This window comes from Calypte anna, chromosome 5A (genome assembly GCF_003957555.1).
Source record: "Calypte anna isolate BGI_N300 chromosome 5A, bCalAnn1_v1.p, whole genome shotgun sequence".
In the NCBI taxonomy this organism is placed as follows: Eukaryota; Metazoa; Chordata; class Aves; order Apodiformes; family Trochilidae; genus Calypte; species Calypte anna.
In genome coordinates, this window is record NC_044251.1 from 389,394 (window position 1) to 409,340 (window position 19,947).

At 46.1% G+C, this 19,947-nt stretch overlaps 1 protein-coding gene across 3 annotated transcripts in view; it reads right to left on the reverse strand.

The window, feature by feature from the left end:
* Positions 1–19,552, reverse strand: part of SLC8A3 (solute carrier family 8 member A3) — an 88,733-nt gene extending 69,181 nt beyond the window's left edge. For all 3 annotated transcript variants that reach the window (XM_008502972.2, XM_030451957.1, XM_008502966.2), the window contains exon 1: positions 17,747–19,552. In XM_008502972.2, the coding sequence (XP_008501194.1) occupies positions 17,747–19,512 (1,766 nt within the window). In that variant the 5' untranslated portion in view covers positions 19,513–19,552. The remainder of the gene's footprint in view (positions 1–17,746) is intronic.
* Positions 19,553–19,947: the final 395 nt, after the last annotated feature.

Genomic DNA, 19,947 nt, shown 5'->3' on the forward strand with positions numbered 1-19,947 from the left:
CTGAGGGACTCACAAAAGGTTACTGTGAAAAGCAAGATTTCTACACACCATAAAATAAAGTCAGAGGTTCCTAAAGGGGCTTAGATAGAAAATTTTGAAGGGCCAACAAACTGAGAAGGGTTGAGAAGCCCTGTACAGGGAACAAATGGGTTACTTTACTTTGCCTGCTTTACACCAGTGTAACTCTCTTTATGAGATCGGATCACCTTCTGATGTGTATCAGTAACTCAGCAAAAATGGAGAGAATTAGGCACAGGTCAATTCAGCTGCATGTGGCAAGGTCAGAATAATTAAATTGGTGAGAGAACATCGGACTGCAAAAATACAAGATGTTTCACATATGAAGCTCTGCATGGTAAAGACACAGAGTACATCTGATTATCAGATAGTTTGTAATTGTGTAATTAAATACCATTTTATCACCATACACACTGGGGGCAGATTTAATGTTCTGCTTGGCATTTTTGACTCCTAGGACTTAATCATGCAAACAGAAAATTCTCTTAACAAGATTTTTTTTTTTTTTTAAATAGCCTCTCCTGGGTTTTAAATGGCAAGTGCAAGAGAGGAAAGGTGGCTCTACATCCCAGGAAAGGATTTCATGTAAAACCATCCTCCGTTGGATCTGCCACATGCTTTCCCCAGGCAGCTCCACTCGGGAGGCCACAGGACAGAGGTGGTCCCCTGCAGATTCTCCTAGCAAGCACCTTGCCCAGCTTGGGGCAGCCTTATGCAGGCGTGGGATGCTGAGGCAGATATGCTCAGCTCCTCATTATCCTACCAGTGGAAAGAAAAGATAAGGAGAAGTAAAGCAGCCACAACAGCAACTCATGGTGTTCATGAACATCTACTTAGCTGTGTCTGAAGTCTCTGTTTTGTGCAGTTCCCATGGCTGAACACAGTTCAGCAACTGCTAGTGCAGAACAAAAGAATAAAGCTATGTTCCCTTCCTGATGCCAAAAGTGGCATCAAATGTCTGTCCTGCTTATGCATACTGAACATGAAACATGATTCAGCTGAGCCCAGCAGCATCCCAATTTGCCACTAACGATCCTGCGCCAGGGTGCAGCACTCCGTGTTCTGCGTGGATAGGTGGCAATGGCAGGAGGCATCCTGGCCTTGCCTAGCATGGATTCTGACGCAAGAAAGAGCATAAGGGATGGCCTCCCCCCATATTCCAGCTTCCTGCCATGAGGATCTTGGAGACTACCCACATGCTGAACAAATACAAGGAGCTGTAGGAGATGCTGCCCCATCTAAGCTCCTAAAACTTGCTTACTAGAGGTGACACCAACATTAGGTATGCTGTTTCTCAGCTTTGCTCATATTTGCTTTACTTGCCAATCCTGGCTCCTTTCTCCAAAGACTCTGAAAGCATACAAAGCAGAGGTGCACTTGGAGGAGAAAACACAGGAGAACTGAGAAGTGAAGAAGGACTACAGAAGGAGAGAAGATAAAGGATGCATGTAGAACTATACGCAGAGAAAAAGAGAGGAAAGGAGAACATGAAATTCCAGCTGGCTGCTATCAAGAAAAACAGAGGCTTAGTCCTATTCCCAACTGCACAAGCCCCTATTGTTTAATGAAGAATCAGTATTCAGTGAGGGCAGTCAGCCCCGCTGCACAATAACCAGTTGTCCTCCATCCTCCCAGGGAATATTTGATTGATTCAGTCAAAGCTACTAACCTCAGGCTGGTGCATGGGTGGGTCTGTCACAGGATGGCACAGGCTTACGCAGGGTCAGTGCCAAAAGCACTGATTTTGAGACTGACCTCTTCTAGCATTGGTCTGATAGTACAACAAACTGCCCTGCCAATAACCAGCACGAAGAAAACCTCTCTGGGGTATGCAGGCTGCAATTAGCAGGTGAATGTGCCACCTTCCTTAGGGCTGATGAAAACACCTCCATCCCTACTGATTGCCAATCAATAGCCACTTCCCATCTCTCCCTCTCAGCTTCTGCAGTAGCAGTGTTAGTAATCACAGTAGCAGGCTGATAAGATCCTGTTATCAGTGCACCAGCAAAATGGGATTCTAGATCTAATCTCCTGTGTCACATTTCCAACCCTGATCACTGAGATTTAACCCCGATAAAGACTGAAGAAGCCACAGCTGCTTTAAAGAGAACTGCCCAATCTCCATCCAAACCAGGAAAGCCAATGGCAGAGACAAATCCCTGCTCCCACTGAAACCCAGGCAGAGCAGGCACACTTGCAGGAAGGGCCCCTGCTGGTAGGGATTACTGTTTACTGCATCTTCTCGTTGCTTCATATTGTACTTCCAAGTCACTGCAAGAAATAAAAATGCCATGCAAACAATAGGTATGAACTGCCCTTTAAAAAAAAAAAAATGGAACAACATTTCTCACAAAGAAACACTACCAAAAAATGAAGTTCTCAAAGAATGTTTTAGAACTCTTTTTCCAGAAATCCCCACACCCTATCACCTAGGAAAATAAACTACTTCCACCCTATGGGAGACTTAAATAATACAGTGCTTATTTGCACTCCAGTCCAGACAGACCTTAGGTTTTTAACTAAGAGATCTCTACATGAGATTTTTCTTATGTAAATAGCCCAATTTCATGGCTATTTACTGATACATCCTCCATGGCACACGACCACCTAGTGACACCTGGACTGCCTGAGAAGAGAAGCTTTAAATAATCTGCCATGACTGTGTTGCTTCTGTTCTTCTAACTGATTCAGTCAAAATGACATCAAAATATTTTGTGAACTAACCAGCAGGCACCAACAAAGAGATGGCTAAAACAGGTCCCTCCAGCCACTCCAGCTGGGGAAGTCTTTCTATCACATGTAAGAGCCTTCAGCTTGGGCCCTTGGAAGACTATTTTAAAATGAATGTTAACAGGGAAAAAAAAAAAAGAAAAAAAAAAAGGAGAAGAAATTTAACCAACCATCAGGGTTGAAAGACAGCCAGGCTGGCAGCTGTGTTACTCTGCATGAAATACAAAACATCTGAGAACTCCAGAAGGTAGTGCTTCTCCCTTCTTTACCAGTAGCACTTTTTTGACTGTTTCCAGAATGTTTCTCCTGCTTTTTCTCCCTTTCTGCTAAACCACCTGTGTGCTATAACACCCCTGTCCAGAACAGAAACCTGCTCTGGGGTCACCCCTGCTGGACCCCGGCCAGTTTCACACAACAGTATAGCCCAGGGACACTTCTTTCTGCCACCACAGCCTCAGTGTGTGCCAGACTCCCAAAATTCAGAAATACCCACAGGTCAAAGCAAGAGAATACCACTAGAGCTTGTTGCTGTGTGTCCTCAGCCATTCCCAGCAGCCAACACCTTCTGCATACAGCTGTGCAGAGGGAGACTCAACAACTTGTGGTGAGTAGGTATCACACAGAGCCATCACGCAAAGGGAGAGGCTCTAATGCTGCCCTGGTGGATGCCTGTGGGGCTGGTATATAAACGACTACTCCAGGACTGTAATCTTCCCAGAAGATTAAACCTCAGGTAGTTAACATCTAAGGGCACTCACCTGTTCCAAATGGGAAAAAAGCATAAAATGAACACTAGCTGGGATATTGTATCTCACTGCCTTTGCCTGGACATCCCTTGGGTGGGTGGCAGCCCAGGCAGCCCTTCTCTTGACATCCCAGTGAAGCTGAAGCTGCTTCCATCTTTACAAGGAATAAAGTCCTGCCACTGCCTGTAAAATCTGAGGGTAATATACACTTCTGATTCATGTCCATGGGAACAGTCAGATCTGTGAGGTCTTAGTGGGCCCATACTGGACAGCACCAGCCTCTTAGGCAGGAACACTTCGGGGGGCACACAGCAGGGTGTGTGAACATAACTTCTGTGGATCATTTCCAGAGGGACACTTTGAATGTTGTAGTTGAACATCAGCACCATGTAGGTGTACAACACAATGGTTCCCCCACTGTGTTCCTGATAAATCAACGCACTGCTTCAATCATGGTTTAAGCTGCACAAGCAGAACAGCTTTTCCCTGCAGCACAGCTCCTTCCCTGCAGAGCAAGGTCCAACAAGCTGGCCCCCAGCCTGTACTAGGGCAGCTGCTGACCCCTTCCCAGGCACCAAACCTGCATTATTTTTGCCCAGCTTCCCAAGGCTCCTGTCAGCCCATTTCTGCTGCCTGCCAAGGCCCCTCTAGTTGGCAACCCACTCTCCAGTGTAGCAACCTTCCCTTGAAACTGTCCCCATGGGCTCTCTGTGGCAGGCCTTCATTTCATTCCATCATCACTGGCATGAAGATGCTAAACTGTTCAGACCTTATTTTGGCTCTTCAGGGTTGTGTCTCGGATGTGGCTGCCTGTGAAACCTCAAATCACTGACTTTTTCAGCCTCGTAGACCAAACAGTTTTTTAATACATCTTGTAGTCACCTATCAAGGCTGTATCTCCACAGCCTGGCTATAAGGATGATATGGAAGAACACATCAAAACCCAAAAGCCAAGGCAAATGACACGCACTGCTCTCTCCATGGCCAGCAACTGAGGCATCTCATCACATAAAGCAATCAGGTTGGTCAGGCACAATCTGCTATGCTAAACTCACGCTGACTGCCCCCAGTCACCTTCCTGCACCTAGAAATAGCACAATCTAACATCTATTCACTGCAAGTTGGCTGTCAAAAAAGCTTTTCTTTGTAGGTTCTCAGGCTGGTCATGGCTAAAAGCAATTTCAAGTTGCTAAGAGACACTAATGGTCTCTGGAGAGAGGTTTGAGTGAGTAAGGGCTTGTTGCACAAGTCGAGATGGGCACATACCCATGTCACAAGCCCTGCTGCTAGCAAGACCCCTTTTCTGATGGGACTGCAGTCTCCACAATTCACAGAGCTACTCACCAGAGTTCGGAAGCAGGTAATTACTGGGGACACTACAGGCCACATGAGTGGAAGAGACAGTGGAAGCACCTCCTGCCCACAGCATGCCCACAGCGTCCACTGAATGCTTGTGACAGAGAGAGGGGACAGTGTGCCCAGCTATTGGAACAGGTAAAAACAGATGTGTATTTTCACAGCTGCTAAGGGGTTAGCAAAAGGCTGATGCTTTAAATGGCAGGACTCTGGTGAGGCACCACATCCCTGCAGGAGCCTCACAGCAATAGCTGACATTCAGATCCAAGCAGGCTCCTCAGAAAGGGCTGTTGGAGCCAGGGGTGGTGGGGCTGACAGTGTCACAGCATGACATGAAGCCCACCTTGCTCCCAAAGAGGACTGACATGTCCAGTCTGGCCACAGCAACTGATGCATCTCAGAAGTGATGCTGGACAGGATGCCCCGGGGAAGCTTTGTCCACAGCACCTGCTGTTACTCTGCAGCCATGCAGGAAGGCAGGCTGAGATTTCTGCAGCAGCACTGTAAATTCCTGCACCCCAGTCATGCCAACTGCCCTGCTCTCCAGAACCCATCTTTTCAACCAAGCATCACACCAGCACTCTCTCATCACCCATCAGCACTGAAGCATGCTCAGTGCCCAGGCACTCACACCTCAGTGCCTGAGCACTCCCCAGAAGCAGCACACTCCTCCTTATGGGATGGGCACACTGCTGTTGACTGTGCCAGCCCCAAATATGCCTGGCCTGGGCACCTCCTCACCCCAATCACCCCCTGACCAGTGGTACCACTGCTGCAGGCTGCCAAACATCGTGTGCCTACAGGCACTGGCTTATGCTTGGTAGGTAAAATGATCCTCCTGCCCAGTTTGTTGAGCTGTGTGGGACCTCTGTATATGAAACAAGAAACATAAATGCAAGATACCTTTATCTGATACAAGAAACTGCCTGAGGTGAGCAAATAATATCACCTCAATATTCTTCAAGCATTCTCTATGCTCTGTCTCTAAGAGATAACCTTGAGCATGCTGCTGTCCCACCACATTGTTTAAAAGAAAATCAGTTAACCATTGCTAGGACCAAGTGAATCACCAGCCAGTTGGTAAAAGGGGGTTTCCCTAGGAACAGTAAATCAAGGTGTTAATCAAGGCGTTGCACAGTGATTTCCTTGTGCAAATGCAGAAGAGCAGTGAAAGTTACTCCAGAGCTCTGGCAAAAACTCAGCCCTAATGCAGCCAGGGAAGAGCCTGCCAAAACCACATGCATAAGCCTCTCTCTTGTTCCAGACAAGGATATGGTGCTCAAGAGCCCCCGAGATTTACGCAATGGCTCAACATTTTACTTCATGTAAAATCTGTAGCTTTGCTCCAATGTTTGGGATCATCATTACAGATACCCAGGTGACAAAAGACACACGTAGTGAAGAATGCTTTCTTCTCTCTTTCCTCCAAGCTACACTCAGGTAAAGGCAGTGCCTACCTGACAAAGATCTGAAGCATTCACTGCTCATAGGTAGTGGGATGAGGGAGGCTCGAATGTGCCATGAGTGTGTGAGAGGAAAAGGCAGGGGCAGAGCAGAGACAGCAGCAAGGAGAGCAGTGAGCAAATGGCTCCTCCTTCGTTTGGTTTGCCTCAGGGAGGATGAAATTTTCTTCTTCTACCAGTTACTGGTGGAGGAGCTAGGAGATAAATTTAATCCACCTCCAGGACGTGCCCCACTGACTAAAGTCCTGGCTGAGGTACTGGCCTTGCAATGAGAAATCAAGCCCCAGCTTTGATCATGAGGCAGCCAACACTCCCAGTAGACTTCTGCTGTGGGGAGGGAAACTCCTCCACCTGATTTTGTGAAGTGCTCAAAGTCACTCCAAGGCCCCATCCTGCCTTCCCTCTCTGGTTTTCTGCAGGCTGATTTAAGCTGATGTCTCTGATGAGAGTTAATTGGATTTACAGAATTCCATGGAAGTCCTGCACATAGTCAAGTTTGGTGTTCCTCACTTCTATCCCTTAAATCATCACAGATGCTGTGAAGCTGTGGTTCATACTGCAGGGCAGGGCATTGTAATTATTTTTCTCCCCAGAGCATCCCAACTTGTTTGAAAACTTTAGAGGGTATCATCAGGAAGGCAGGACCTATTTATGGAGCTCAATCCCTTCAGCACACTCAGTATCAGAGGCTGTTACTACCCAAAAAGAGGCAAAAAGACAAGTTTAAAGAGTTAAAGGAAACTTCCTATCCCTCAGAACTCCTAGGGAGCTTCAGAGACCAAACTGGACAGAGGGGATGGTGAGGCAGGAGTTGAGCAGCCTCAGCTGGAGTGGTCTGAGAGCTGGGAAGAGTGATGCAGAGGTGCTGATGCTCACGTATTGCTAACAGGTTTATTCCACTGGCAGGGATTCCCTTCAGAAGCATTTGGGTAAGTGCTGTACACTGGCAAGTTCAATCTGCACTAAGCAGATTAGTTCCTTACCGGTGAAAGGTTCTGGGCAGCAGCAGAGAGTTGCTCACCATGTGATGTGAGAGGGCTGTCATTACGTTTCATAGATATGATATAATTATATGCTCCCTGGAGGGTACTTCTAATTGAATTATAGGGTGTCTCACAAGTATTCTGGGCAGCAGTTCGAGGAAGCTCTCACTGCCCAGAACAAGATGGAGAAACCCTGTAATTCCATTAGATGTACCCTCCAGGGAGTGGGCTCTTACAGCAATTCACTTAAAAAAATCATCTCCCCCCCGAATTGGAAGGGAGGTATCTTCAGCAGAAGTTTGTTGCTGCTGAGTACTTGGTTCCTCAGGACTCTCTCTGACAAGCTCACAGCCCCTTGAAACTCCACTGCCTGCCCCCCAGGACAGACCTGTACTGCAAGGGACAAAGCTAGGGACAGTCATCATCTCCTGCCAGGGTGGTTGCTGGGCTCCCTTCCCAGAGCAGGGTCAGAAGACAGGGTGCCACATGAGGTGTCACAAGCCAGATGCAAGAGGGACGTCTTGGTCTCCTTAGAAAAGACCCTGAGAAGCCATTCCCAAAAAGCAGGCAAATAAACAGTCCCAGGCTAGGGCAAACAAGAGCTCCAGTTGTTAGAATGCATACTGGCAAGATTCCTCCCTCGGCCTTCCCATCCCTTTGTCCTGCCCTGGAGCTGTGAGTAGCTACCCTGATCCCTCAGAGACAGCTAAGTCCCCGAGGCTGGCCATGCATCCATCACCTGGGTGCCCAAAGCTATGCTCCCAGGGGCCTGTTTCAATACTTGAATTCTGATCTCCAATTTAGCCCATATTAATTTAGCTTTCTCCTCATGAAGCAGATCTTCCCTGGGGAGCTGCAACACCAGGTTTTCAAAATCTTGCTGGTTGTCCCAGCACTGCCTGCCTGAAAGCAGCATGCTGGGAACCAGTCCTCCTAAACTGCTCTGCCTCATGGCACCTCACTTCCTTGGGTCCCCAGCTGGTCAGAAGCACTGCACAGGGACACAGGTGGGACCTACTGCTCCCCATAGAGCTCAGGAAAGAATAAAACCCACCTGTCCAGTTATTGATGCTCCCGGTACCAAAGGGAACAGCTCCTTTGGTCTTGACCCTGTCCTCTGGGGGCAGTGTACCAAGGAACCCACACGGCACTTCTCTCTGACTGCTGACTTCAACTTGCTGTCAGGACAGGGGAGATGTCACATCTGATAGGACTTACTATACAAACAATGGGATAATTAGGCCCCCAAGCCTAATATTTTTTTTTTTAAGTCATCTCAAGGGAAAACCAGTAGGAGCTGCCTAACACAAAATCTAATGACCTACTGAAGCTGCCATCAGCACTGACTCACACAGACCACATCTCACACCACTCCACTTGTCAGCCCATGAAAAAGAGCAAGAAAGTCAGTTAGCCAAAAAACATCTAATTATAGAGAATTAAGACCTTTCTGTAGGACAGGCAGATAAAGCACCCACAGCTCCTCAGGCTTCCATGGTGCTACAGCCCTGCATGCCAACAGTAGCCAGGCACCTGATGTGCTTCATCCTGCTGCAGCTTTCAGATACTGCTCTGCAGAATCCAGCTGATGAAACCCTGGGAGCCCAGCTGCCAAGCAAGCAGTTATTGCTCATACACAGTCCATTCACTGTGCTTTTGCATTATTCACAGCTCTGCACACCTCCAGTAGTGTCAGCTAACAGGACACATCTGGGGAAAACTGCCAAGTCACATATTCTCCCTGCCCAACTTCCCTACAGAAAAAGAAAACTATTGGCAGCTATCATAGCTAACCACAATCCAGCCTGAAATAAAGCTGCAGTTCAGATGTCTTAGAAAATGAGTGCTCTGTGCTTAGGTGTGCACAGTCCAGACAGTGATCCTGGCACATCCGTCCTAAACAGCATCGTGGTCCAGTTGTCTTTACCAAGGGAGGTGAAGACAGTGGTACTAAGGCAAAACTCTCAAGAGGATAAGGCAAAGGAGAAACCAACCCAGAAGGCAAGACAGGTAAAGCAAAGATAAACAGAGCAGGATTTCTACATTACATGAGTTGCTTTATCATGCCTTTTTTCTATTTTTTTTGCTCTCCTCTAAAAGATGAAAAGCAGAGCAGCATGATGTACAGGTGGGGATTTTATTGAGGGTAGGACCCATTTGGCTTACTTATCTCATGGGAAGAAAACTGGAGGCACAAAAGGCAATTCCTACCCCATTCCACTTTAACAACATACTTTTACATGGAGCACCAAAGAGGCACAGCAGCAGATAAACCATCTACTTCACACTCAATGCAACAGCTGCATCACAGGGATGACCAACCCCACTCCCAGAAACAGTATGGAAAGGTGAACAGGGGGGAGACAGAAAAAGCTACCTTCTTCCCCAGTACCTAGGAACACCAAAGGAGATCTTTCACCCTCTAACAGAAGGACCTGGAGATCAGAGCCAGGGAATGCTCACATGGAGTAATGCATCAAGTTATGGCCACTTTTAAATACCTAGAAAGGCTCTGGGCCAGCACCTGGAAGGAGAGCAGCAGGACACAGAGGAGTTTGTCAGGGATGTGATGCCCAGGTGCTGCCATCCAGCTCCTGGGGCTGTACAATACTACATGAGGTTACTCAGGGTTTGAGGCAGCTCTGCAGACATTCCTCTCAGCCTCCCAAGGACAGGTTCTGCAAACTTCGTCAGGAAGAACTGGTCCTATCTGATGTTTAGACCTCCTCACCCTTCCAGCATAAACCCAAAGGGCACAGCATGCTGAGCAGCTGAGGTCTGCTCAACACCAGGCTGAGCTTCAGCTGAAATGCTCACAGCAGTGTGTGCTTTCTGGCACCCAGGCAGAGGCTTCAGGAGCTTCGTCTGTCAACAGCCCACCTGCTAAGACAGCAGTAAATATGTACCAATCCACCTTACTCCCAGATTTAAAGCTGCTGTTTTCACCAAAGCTAAATGGAGGATGAACTTGGTCCCCAGTGCTTCCACCCACCAGCACAGCAAATCCTCTTACCACCTTTTATCCTGACATGAGGTAAATAAGAAAGAAGCCACATTGTTAGCAACAGGTAAATCATCTCCTAGTTGAAACATCTGCCACCTTCCACCAGGATGAGCTGCTTCTATTTAGCCACAACAAAAACATGCTGGAGGACCCCTGGTAGGGGAGGTTTTAGACTCTGCTGTTCTCCTCTCATTTAGAAAAGGATAAACCCATATTTAATTTAGAAATTTTGCTGGCACTCTGATCTGTTAGATGTCACATACACATTGCAATGATGCCACAAGTAACGTTCCCACTCTGGGATAAAAACCAACCCAGCACATACTTGGAGCAATATATGCTCTATCAAGTCTTGCCACCAGCATCTCTTCTTCTCATCCCCTTAAGATGGATCATCCAGACTGTACATTCTTCACCTTCTTATAGGTGGGAAATAAACATGACCTGTGCCTCTGCACACCTCTGTCTGTGCAGAGGGCATGAGGGCATGACATGTGAGCCACTTGCAGAGGTGCTCCACACAGCAATGCATGGGTCATTATGCATAAATGAGGCAAAGCTCACCCAAGCCATGAGACTTGTTTTATCCTGAATAAGTTCCGGTCTGTTGCTTGCTTTTAAACTCAAAACTTGGCTCTGCCATTTGGAAATGTGAGTTTCCCAGTGTTTGCTCTGAACTAGGAACATTGCTGCCCTCTCTAATGCCTCCCAGAACATCCCTTCCAAGGGCCTCCTAATTCAGGAACCCATGAGCTTCCCAGGGCTTCTCTGCTAGACCAGAGCATGCACCAGCTCTGAGGAGTCATTCTCTGTTTTCAGATGGAGTTCCAGGCATCTTCTGTTTAATGCTGTCTCATAAACTCATACAAATGCCTCCTTTGATGGGCAAAAAGTCAGTCTCTGAGACAGGATGTCCTTCGTTCTTCCTTGTGGACAAACGTGGGAAGTATGTCCTCCTGACACCTGTCAAGAAGACTATCTGGGAAGGTAAAGGTCAACTCAGGGCTTCTCTTCTTCCCAGGACAGTATCACAGTCTCACATTTCTACAGGCTGGTTTTACATATGCTCCAGGAACAGTGCCCTGATGCCTTACACTAATCCCCTGTGGGTCACACCACCCAGATCTCCAGCAGAACTACAGCAGAAACCCAGAGTGTGCATGTGTATGTGTAAAAGGCTTCAATTAAATTAGAAACCTGTACTGTTAAGAACATGAGAATTTTGCAGCAAGAAGGAAATACAACAGCCTTTCACAACTGGTAACAAACTGGGGGAAAGTTTGGTGTTTTTTTACCTAGAGGGCATCTGCCACTGTTTTCCCTTAATCCAATTTAAAGGAGGAACAAAGAATTTATGATTTATGAGAAGGTGTAGGAAGGAAAAGCCAGAAGTAGATTACCCTCTGATGGAAAGAAACTGGAAAAGAGCTTGGAGGATTTAACCTCAAGTTCAGTCTCAAGAAGGCTGTATCAGTAAGGCAGTGTGTCCTCAGAGAAGGAAACCATCAGCCTCACCCAGCAAATTCTCATGGCCTGGAGCCCAACTGCTTAGTTTTAATTTTTAGAAGACTGCTCTAACCAAGAGACTAGAGCCTCAGGATCAGGGCATGTTCTAGGGGAGGTGCTGAACAACAGTTCATTCTAGACCACCAGAATAATTTTGCTAAGACCTCTTGGAGTCATCACAGTCGACACAGATAAACCAAGGTCTGCAAACGCAGCAATGCCTCCATGTCACAAGACCAAAATTTAATTTAAGAAAATGAGGACCCATGGCAGCAGTTACTGGTTGACAGCTTGGGGGAACAGCGAGATATTGCAGCTACTGCCTATACCTCTACCAATCTGATTTGCAGTGGCTGGGGAGAGGTCTGTGAATCTGCACAGATTTACTGTGGCCCAGAGGAACAGGGAAGTACAAGCTTGATGTACCCAGACCTTCCTCTGGATAGATCACAGGCCAACAGTTCAGGGAGATCAGTTTTATTTCTGTCTTTGCCTCTGATCTGCTGGATAATCCAGAGGGAAGAGAAGGCACTTTCTATCCATTTTTTTCTCATCTACAAAATAGGGATAATGCCCCTCGATCTCCTTTGCAGAGTGCTATGAGATGTACTGATGAAACACCATGCTGTCATTAATCATATTCCCCTCAACATGCCACAACCATGACTGTGTAGGTAATCAAACTAAAAAATTAACTTGACAGTTTCCTCAAGCACTTAATGGCAAAAGGGAAGGACAATTAACTGCATCAAACTTCAGTACGAAGTCCTTCAAACAGACAACTGCCATTTACCTTTCTCCACTATCACCTTCATGAGATCTGCCAGGGAAGCCAAGAGTCACCTCAGCAGGGCTGCAAGCAAGGGATTAGAGCCCACGTATCTCTGCATCCAAGCATGGGAGAGGAAAATGAAGAAGGGATACAGACCTTCCCACCAAATAAGGATGGCACAATGTGCAGAATAGTGCCTGTGGTGCTTGCATGGGGTAGTTCTCAATCACTGGCCTTGGGGCACAGCACCAACCTGAACCTGACCCAGACAGGACTATATCTGGCACAGCTCATGTGCACATACGTGTTCATCCCACAAATCCTGCTGACAGAAGATGGCTGAAGACCCCCAGGAAGAATTACTTGTGGTTTTCCACTGCTCAGTGTCATGGCAGCACTTTGGTGGACCAGCCCCATCAAACTATGCACACACTCAAGAGACATTCCAAGGCTCACAGTGATGCAGCAGCCTGTAGGCTTCTCTGGGGAGAGGCTTAAGGAGAGGCAGCATGCAACCTGCATGCAACATCCTGCCCAAATCCTAAAGGCAAAAAAAACAGAAAAACAAACCAAACTCACTGCCTATTGAGGCAGGCTTGATATGTTTCTCTCCTGCAGTCTTTATACAAACAGTGCACATGGCCCTTCTGTTACTGAGAGCTCTGCCTAGCACACACAGCTACAAGACTGTAGGTTTCCACACATAATCAAAGCTCAGCCATGCTGACTTTGCAAAGGGGTTTTGCAGGCCACTTGGTACCCATTTACAATGACAGTGCCCAGGTCCTCCTTGAGACACAGGCAGTACTTTGGGAACTACAGACTCAGGACAGATAGCTATGCTTCTAGTAGCCTTCAGGTCCTGCAGGTAATTGAGCAACCATAAGAACGACAAGCAACAAAGCAACAAAACTGAGCTGGCCTAAACCTTAACTCAGTAGAGTTGCTGCAAGTGACATGGCCACAGCAGAGCTTGTCACTTTATCTTCTGGCTGGCATATCAATTAGTTACTGGCAACTTGTGTATCTTAATGTTCTAGAGCAAGATCAAGACAAATTTTCATATGAACTTAAACAGTCTTAAACAGAGGAAATAATTTACACAGAGAAAATACAAACTGAGGGAGTTTCCGATATTATGCAAAAAGAAAATCCTTTAAAACTCATTTTACTTCTTACTGCTGGCTCTTAATGATTACTTTATTGCCTGGACATGATAAAGCAGCTGGGTCAAACATTTTCATACCTCCAAGAATATAACATTCATTTCCATAAAAAATAATTTAAAAGAAAAGTGTTCAATCATCTTAAAAAAAAATAAATCTACATTTTGGGCTTGATTTATTGGGAGTTTTCTTTTATTGAACGAGAGAAGCAAGATTCTGCTCCAGCTGCTTAGGTAGTTTCTGACCCTCACTGGAGCATGAGTTTGGAAGTAACAAATGTACTGAAAAAAGGCAGCATAATCAAATATTTGAGACCTGGTTAATTCCCTTCTCAAGAGATGACAGCATTCAAGACTACATGGTTTGATTTATAGCTATCCAGCACCCACACCTCTCCATACAAACACACACACACACTGCATGGGACTGTATTTCAGTAATGATGGCATTGTTTCAAGCCTCCGAAGCTGAGCCTGCTTTCTCTTGTGCTCCCACCCACAGTGAGTAAGGAAACTTTGACCATGTTAGTCTAGAAAGAATCACAGAGGCAATAAGCAAGAGCCGGTGGCAGGATCTGTTTCCCTCTCATTCTGTAATGCTTGCATCAGCTCAACTTTTTTTAGTCCCACATATTTTAGGGAAAGCCTCTAAAAATCCAAGCTTAGGATAGTTTATTTTATCCTGTTATATTTAGGTGAAGACCCCTTCTCCATTTAGTTTCCAGGAAAAGTGCTTATCCTTGGCCCCAGGGACGTGCAGATGTCAATGGCTCTCCTATAGTTTAATCTTATGGATGCTGTGCAATCCAGTGCCCCTCAGATTGATCCGGCCATTGCTACACTTCAGGAGGCTGACCTACAAGCAACTTAACAGATCACCTATGACTACAGAATGCAAGCTGAATGCTTTTTTAATTTGTGTGTCAGAGTGAGCTGAGAATGTGAACTGAAGCTTTTACTTTCCTCTGGTTTACACTGACCAGTGCTTCCCTGCAGCTGCAGCTGTGCAGATCCTTAGCATGCACACACAGCCACAGGAGAGCACTGCACTCTTAGGTGTCTGCAAGATGCTCTCAAGCCATTTGCTTTCTCCGTGCTGACTCCAGGAGGAGAATGAAAAGGCTAAAGCAATGAGGAAGGCAGGACTCCAGCTCTAGTTTGTGTAAAGCCATGAGAAGCTCCTCGTGGAGCCCAAGTTTCACCTTTCCTAAGTGAGGTTTCCTAATGATAAGGCTGAAGCAAGGAGCACATAACTTCTCAGTGCTTTCTGACCTTCTGTTCTTGGCATTATTTACTGGCTGCCTTCATCAACTTGCTCTCCTCTCTGTCTACACTGGGCTTTGTGGACCCTCAGTCCCTGCTAAAGTGTGTAGGGGGATATGAGTACCTCATGGTGGGTTGCCCTCAGTGGCAAGGCATTTAAGAGGTAAGGCCTGAAATATTCAGCCATGGCTCTTTGGGGATCCAGTGTCTTCATACAGCTTTGTACCAAGCAATAACATGACCAGGCACTCCTACACTGCTCTCCAGATCAGCTGAACTGTCCCAAGCACCCTATACACTCATCTGCACAAACTAAGGCTGAGAAAAAACTAGATAGTGCTTGTTTGAATAGTAATACTATGTGTCTGAACTCCAAATTCAGACCTGAATTGCCTCAAGTTTGTTTGCAGCCTGAATTTTTTGCTCAAAATTATTTTTCTTCATTCAGATTTAGAAAGCTAAAAAGGAGGAAGAGATTAAACCCTTCCATTACTGCTTCCAGTTTTCAGCTGGCAAAGTACAGCAACTAACCTATGTTTACTGAATTTAAATGCCAACGGTTGACTGCTGGAAACTATCTTCAAATGTTTCCAGCCCAAAACTTCATTCTCTGGAGACCTGGAGATTAAAAACTAAACCCAGGATTGAATAAAGGCAGCCTGCTGGTTGACATGATCTCCCTTCTAGACAGGCTTATTAATTTGACTAAGTGCTATGTTGAGCCAGTCATACTAATTCTAGCTTCAAAAGAAATCCATCTCTGCTAGCCACATGGTCTCCACGGCCACCGTGGCTAGCCAGCTTTGTTCCCAGTATTCTTCTGCTGCAGAACAGAAAGCCACATTAATGCATTAGGTATGGGCACAGTTTTAAGCACACCACAAAGGTCTCATCTGTGCTCTAGGGCATCTTCTCTGTGTCACAAACCACAGAGCTAAGCAGCCTGCACATACTAGTTCTCTGGACTGCCTTGATTTTCAGTCTGTCCCACAAGGATGCACATGGTCCCACTGCCCATGATTTGTTTTAACCCAAATGAAGCATCCATGTGTGCATGCTTTGACTTTCTGTCACACTTTTCACACTTTTCCAAGACAAAAAGAAGTCTTCCATTGGCTGGAAGATGAAAGTAAGGGAGTAAAGTTTGGAGTAAGATGGGTCACAAGTTTTGTCTCTGGTATCCCAAATCTGCTGCCTTTTATTGACAGGTCTTTTTCAAGGGAGAAATGTCTCTTTTCTTCAAGACCTGGCTAAAGCAAGGTAGTACCCATTATATTTTAGGTAGTCTACCACAGGAGACTGTAACAACACAGCTGACATTCTTCTTTACTTTCTCTAGACAAATTAGCTTGCTGCTCAAGGAGAGTAATCTGCATGGCCCATCTCCCTGACAAGGCCAGATGAGGACAGCTGATCCTTTTCCATCGCTGATAATGGCTGAAAACCAGTCAGCCAGGAGCTTCTCTTCTTTTAAGAGAGGAGAACACACATTCATAATGAAGCATCAGGACTGTGGATATTAGTTGGATGAAATGGTTCAGTGGGCTAAGGCAAGAGGTGTTATTGAACTAGGGCATCCCTACTCCATAGCATTTAACCTATTAACATCCCTTTGGGTACTGTATTGGGAGGCTTGGTACAAAGAGTCCCTTTCTCTGATGCCAGCTGCAAGTCCACACAATTCTTCCTCTTATGGCTCAAGTGATTAAGTTTTAACAAGGGGAACCTAAACCCTTAACACCAGGAAGTTTTAGCACCAGGTTCACACCTCCCTCTCTCCTCCTATACCAAGGTAAGGGATTTTTTTCTCATTCCCCACTAAAGTTAACAGCAGGTATTTAAAGCAATCAGATGCTATCTGGTCTTTATTACTTCCTAGCTTTGTATCAGCTACTTTGTACACAGTAAAAGAGCTGAATTAACAGAACTGGTGCAGACTATTTTGCTTCCCTTCTTTGTTCTGTATGAAAACACTGGGTCACGGAGCCTCGTGGACAGGCTGTGAGCTGCAGAGCTTTTGAGCATTAATGCCAATTGCCATGGTATTTTACAAGGAGGAAAACCACACATAGTAATATTATAGAGATAGGGAGATCATAGAGAAGGTGATGTGGGGAATATGGGTAGACATAGGGACAAAGCGTCGGAAGGATTCCAGAAGTCCATTAGAACAGCTTGCAGCTGTGCCTATGATGTGAATTACCTGCCACACAGTCCTGTGAATTGCACAGGCCACCTAGGGACACAGGTATGATGTGTTGTGCCTGTGAAAATAAAGCCCTGTGCCCCCTAAGCAGCTCCTGCTTGCCCGGGGAATAACTATTGCAAACTTTTCATCTAGGGATAGCTTTAAGTTCCTGTGCCCTCTATGTTTGCTGTTCAAAAAGAGGCTTTCCCATATTTACCTAGCCAGGAAAAAGCTCACCCTTTTTCTTCTCTCTCTAACTTAATACTCCATTAACCCTTAGCTTTAGTTCAGGACCTATAGAGCAATAGATGTTCCTTCTACCTCCCTCCTCCCCACGGTATTTCTGAGCCTCACTTTGTCATTCCCAAGAGGGAAGGGACTTGAGCTCTTAAATCCTGCTGTCGGTTCTTGCCTGAAAGAGGGAAGTAGGGAAACTGAAGGAAAGCTGAAGAAAGGAGACTGCCCCTTGTCAGCATTCACCTACAATGGAGGCAAAATATGGGGTTAAACACCAACACTAGACCCAGGAAGAGAAACAAATGGGGTACTTACACAGTTTCATCATTCTTGAACTCCAACTCCCCGTAAGTATCTTCAAAGTCTTCTCCACCTCCTTTTGCTGTGCCTTCCACTGTCCGAAATGGCACTATGACTGTACCCCGAGCACCTGATGTCCTTAGGACTTTGACTTCCATCACGCCAATGCTCTCACTGACATGTATAACATCACATTCAAATGTGAAGATGCCAGCATGGTCGTCATCCAGTATAGTCACTGTGGCCACACAAGGGGAAGCCAATATGGCCTTTGGATATGGGGAATTACTGAGCTCTGGAGCTTCCTCGTTCTCCACTACACGGAGATTACTGAGCCGCACAAAGAAGTGCTCATCTTCCTCAAAGATGTCATCATCAATAATTCCCACTGAGAACTCCTTCTGGGTCTCCCCTGATTTCAAGACAACAGTCCCCTCTGTGAACTCATAGTCAGCACCAGCATTGGCAGAGCCATCCTCTGTCTTATAGTCGACATAGATGGTCTTGGACACATCCCCTCCTTTTCGTACCACTGTCAGGAGAATGGCACCACAGTTCTCAAGACACTGGTAGGAGCATGGGTCAAAATAAATTTTGGAGATGAATTCCTCAGGTTCCTCAGGCCGCACCTCATGCAAGCTGGTGCTCTTCTTCGCCTGCTCAGCTGCATGCTTCTTCAGAATATTGCCAGCTCCTGTCATCATCCTGGTAGCCTGAATGCGATAAAAGGCTCTGCTCTTTTGCTGATGGGACAAGGCATAGTAGTTAGCCATTTCTACCAACTGGTCCAAGTCCTTTTCTGGGTGCTTTTGCTTCAGGTCCTTAAGGATCCGGATCATCTCTTTGCGAGATTCATCCACCTCCTTTCCCTCCATAGTCACTAAGTTTCCATCTAGAAAGTGGGAGTTCATTATCTTGCCATCCATCTCAATTCCTTTAGGGTGATCACCTTCTGATTCTATGATAATGCCCCTGTGCTTGTCAGTACGGTACTTTTTGTGCATATACTTGTAGAAAAGCAGACGTCTATCTGCTATCCAAGCCAGAAGGACACAAAGAGGAAAGAAGAACAGTGTGAGCAGACCTTCCCAGACCTGAACCACACCTGGAGAGAAGACAGCAAGGATCATGTACAACCAGATGTAAGCAAAGATGCTCCATGCAGCTGTGACAAAGAAAACCCTCAGGTGTTTAATCTTTCTGGTTTCCCCATCAGGGATCACATAGACACAGATGGCAATGATGATAAACATATTGAAAGCAGCACTGCCAACAATTGTAGATGGCCCCAGGTCTCCAGCTATGAATCCATGGCCACACACTTCTATAAGAGACAGGAGGATCTCAGGAGCAGAAGAACCCAGAGCCATGAGGGTCAAGTTGGAAACAGTTTCATTCCATATTCGAATGGTGGTTGTTGTGGTCTCTCCATTGGGTTTCTTAATCGTGATTTCTTTCTCTTGTGATGTAATGACCTCTATAGATGCCATGAAACGATCTGCAATGATGGAGACTCCAAGGAACATGTAGATCAGTGCTACAAAGTATACGATAACACGGGCAATTTTGTCCCCAAGGGATGGGTTTTCTGGGTACCATATTGGCAGGATAACACCTTCCTTGCAGTCAAAAGATCCTGAACACGAGTTGTTTTGTACTGAACTGGTTGAGTCTCCCGTCAGGCCAGCATCCACCTGCAAACCATGCAAAAACAGCACAAAAGTAACCAGCCCAAAATGGAGGAAGGCCGAGATGACAGGCTGCAAGCTTAACCACGCCATACACAAGATGCAACTTCCACTGTGTAGATCCAAAAAGGCCGAGAACCTGAAACAAACAAAACAGAGAGGGGGGAGGGAAGCATGAGAGAAAAGGAAGATGCACCATTTACCCAAACGCACTTCAGTCTCTCACCACTGAAGAATACTGGTAGAGATGGAGGGGTTGTCTCTCTGTCACTTTGAAGAAGGCATTTACCAGGGACTCTAACAAACTGTGGCATTTACATGCCTAGCAGATGAAGATCAATTGCTAGAAAAGTAATTCAGAGAGCTCTCTCTACATAATAGCCTACTCTTGACCTACCACATGAGCAATACAAGTGTGGGATGCTCAGCTACCATTCACCTAATGACACCATGATGTTCACCAGCACATAACACTTCAACTCAGCACCAGAAATGAACCTAAGGCTCCCTCATCTCACCACTCAGCGG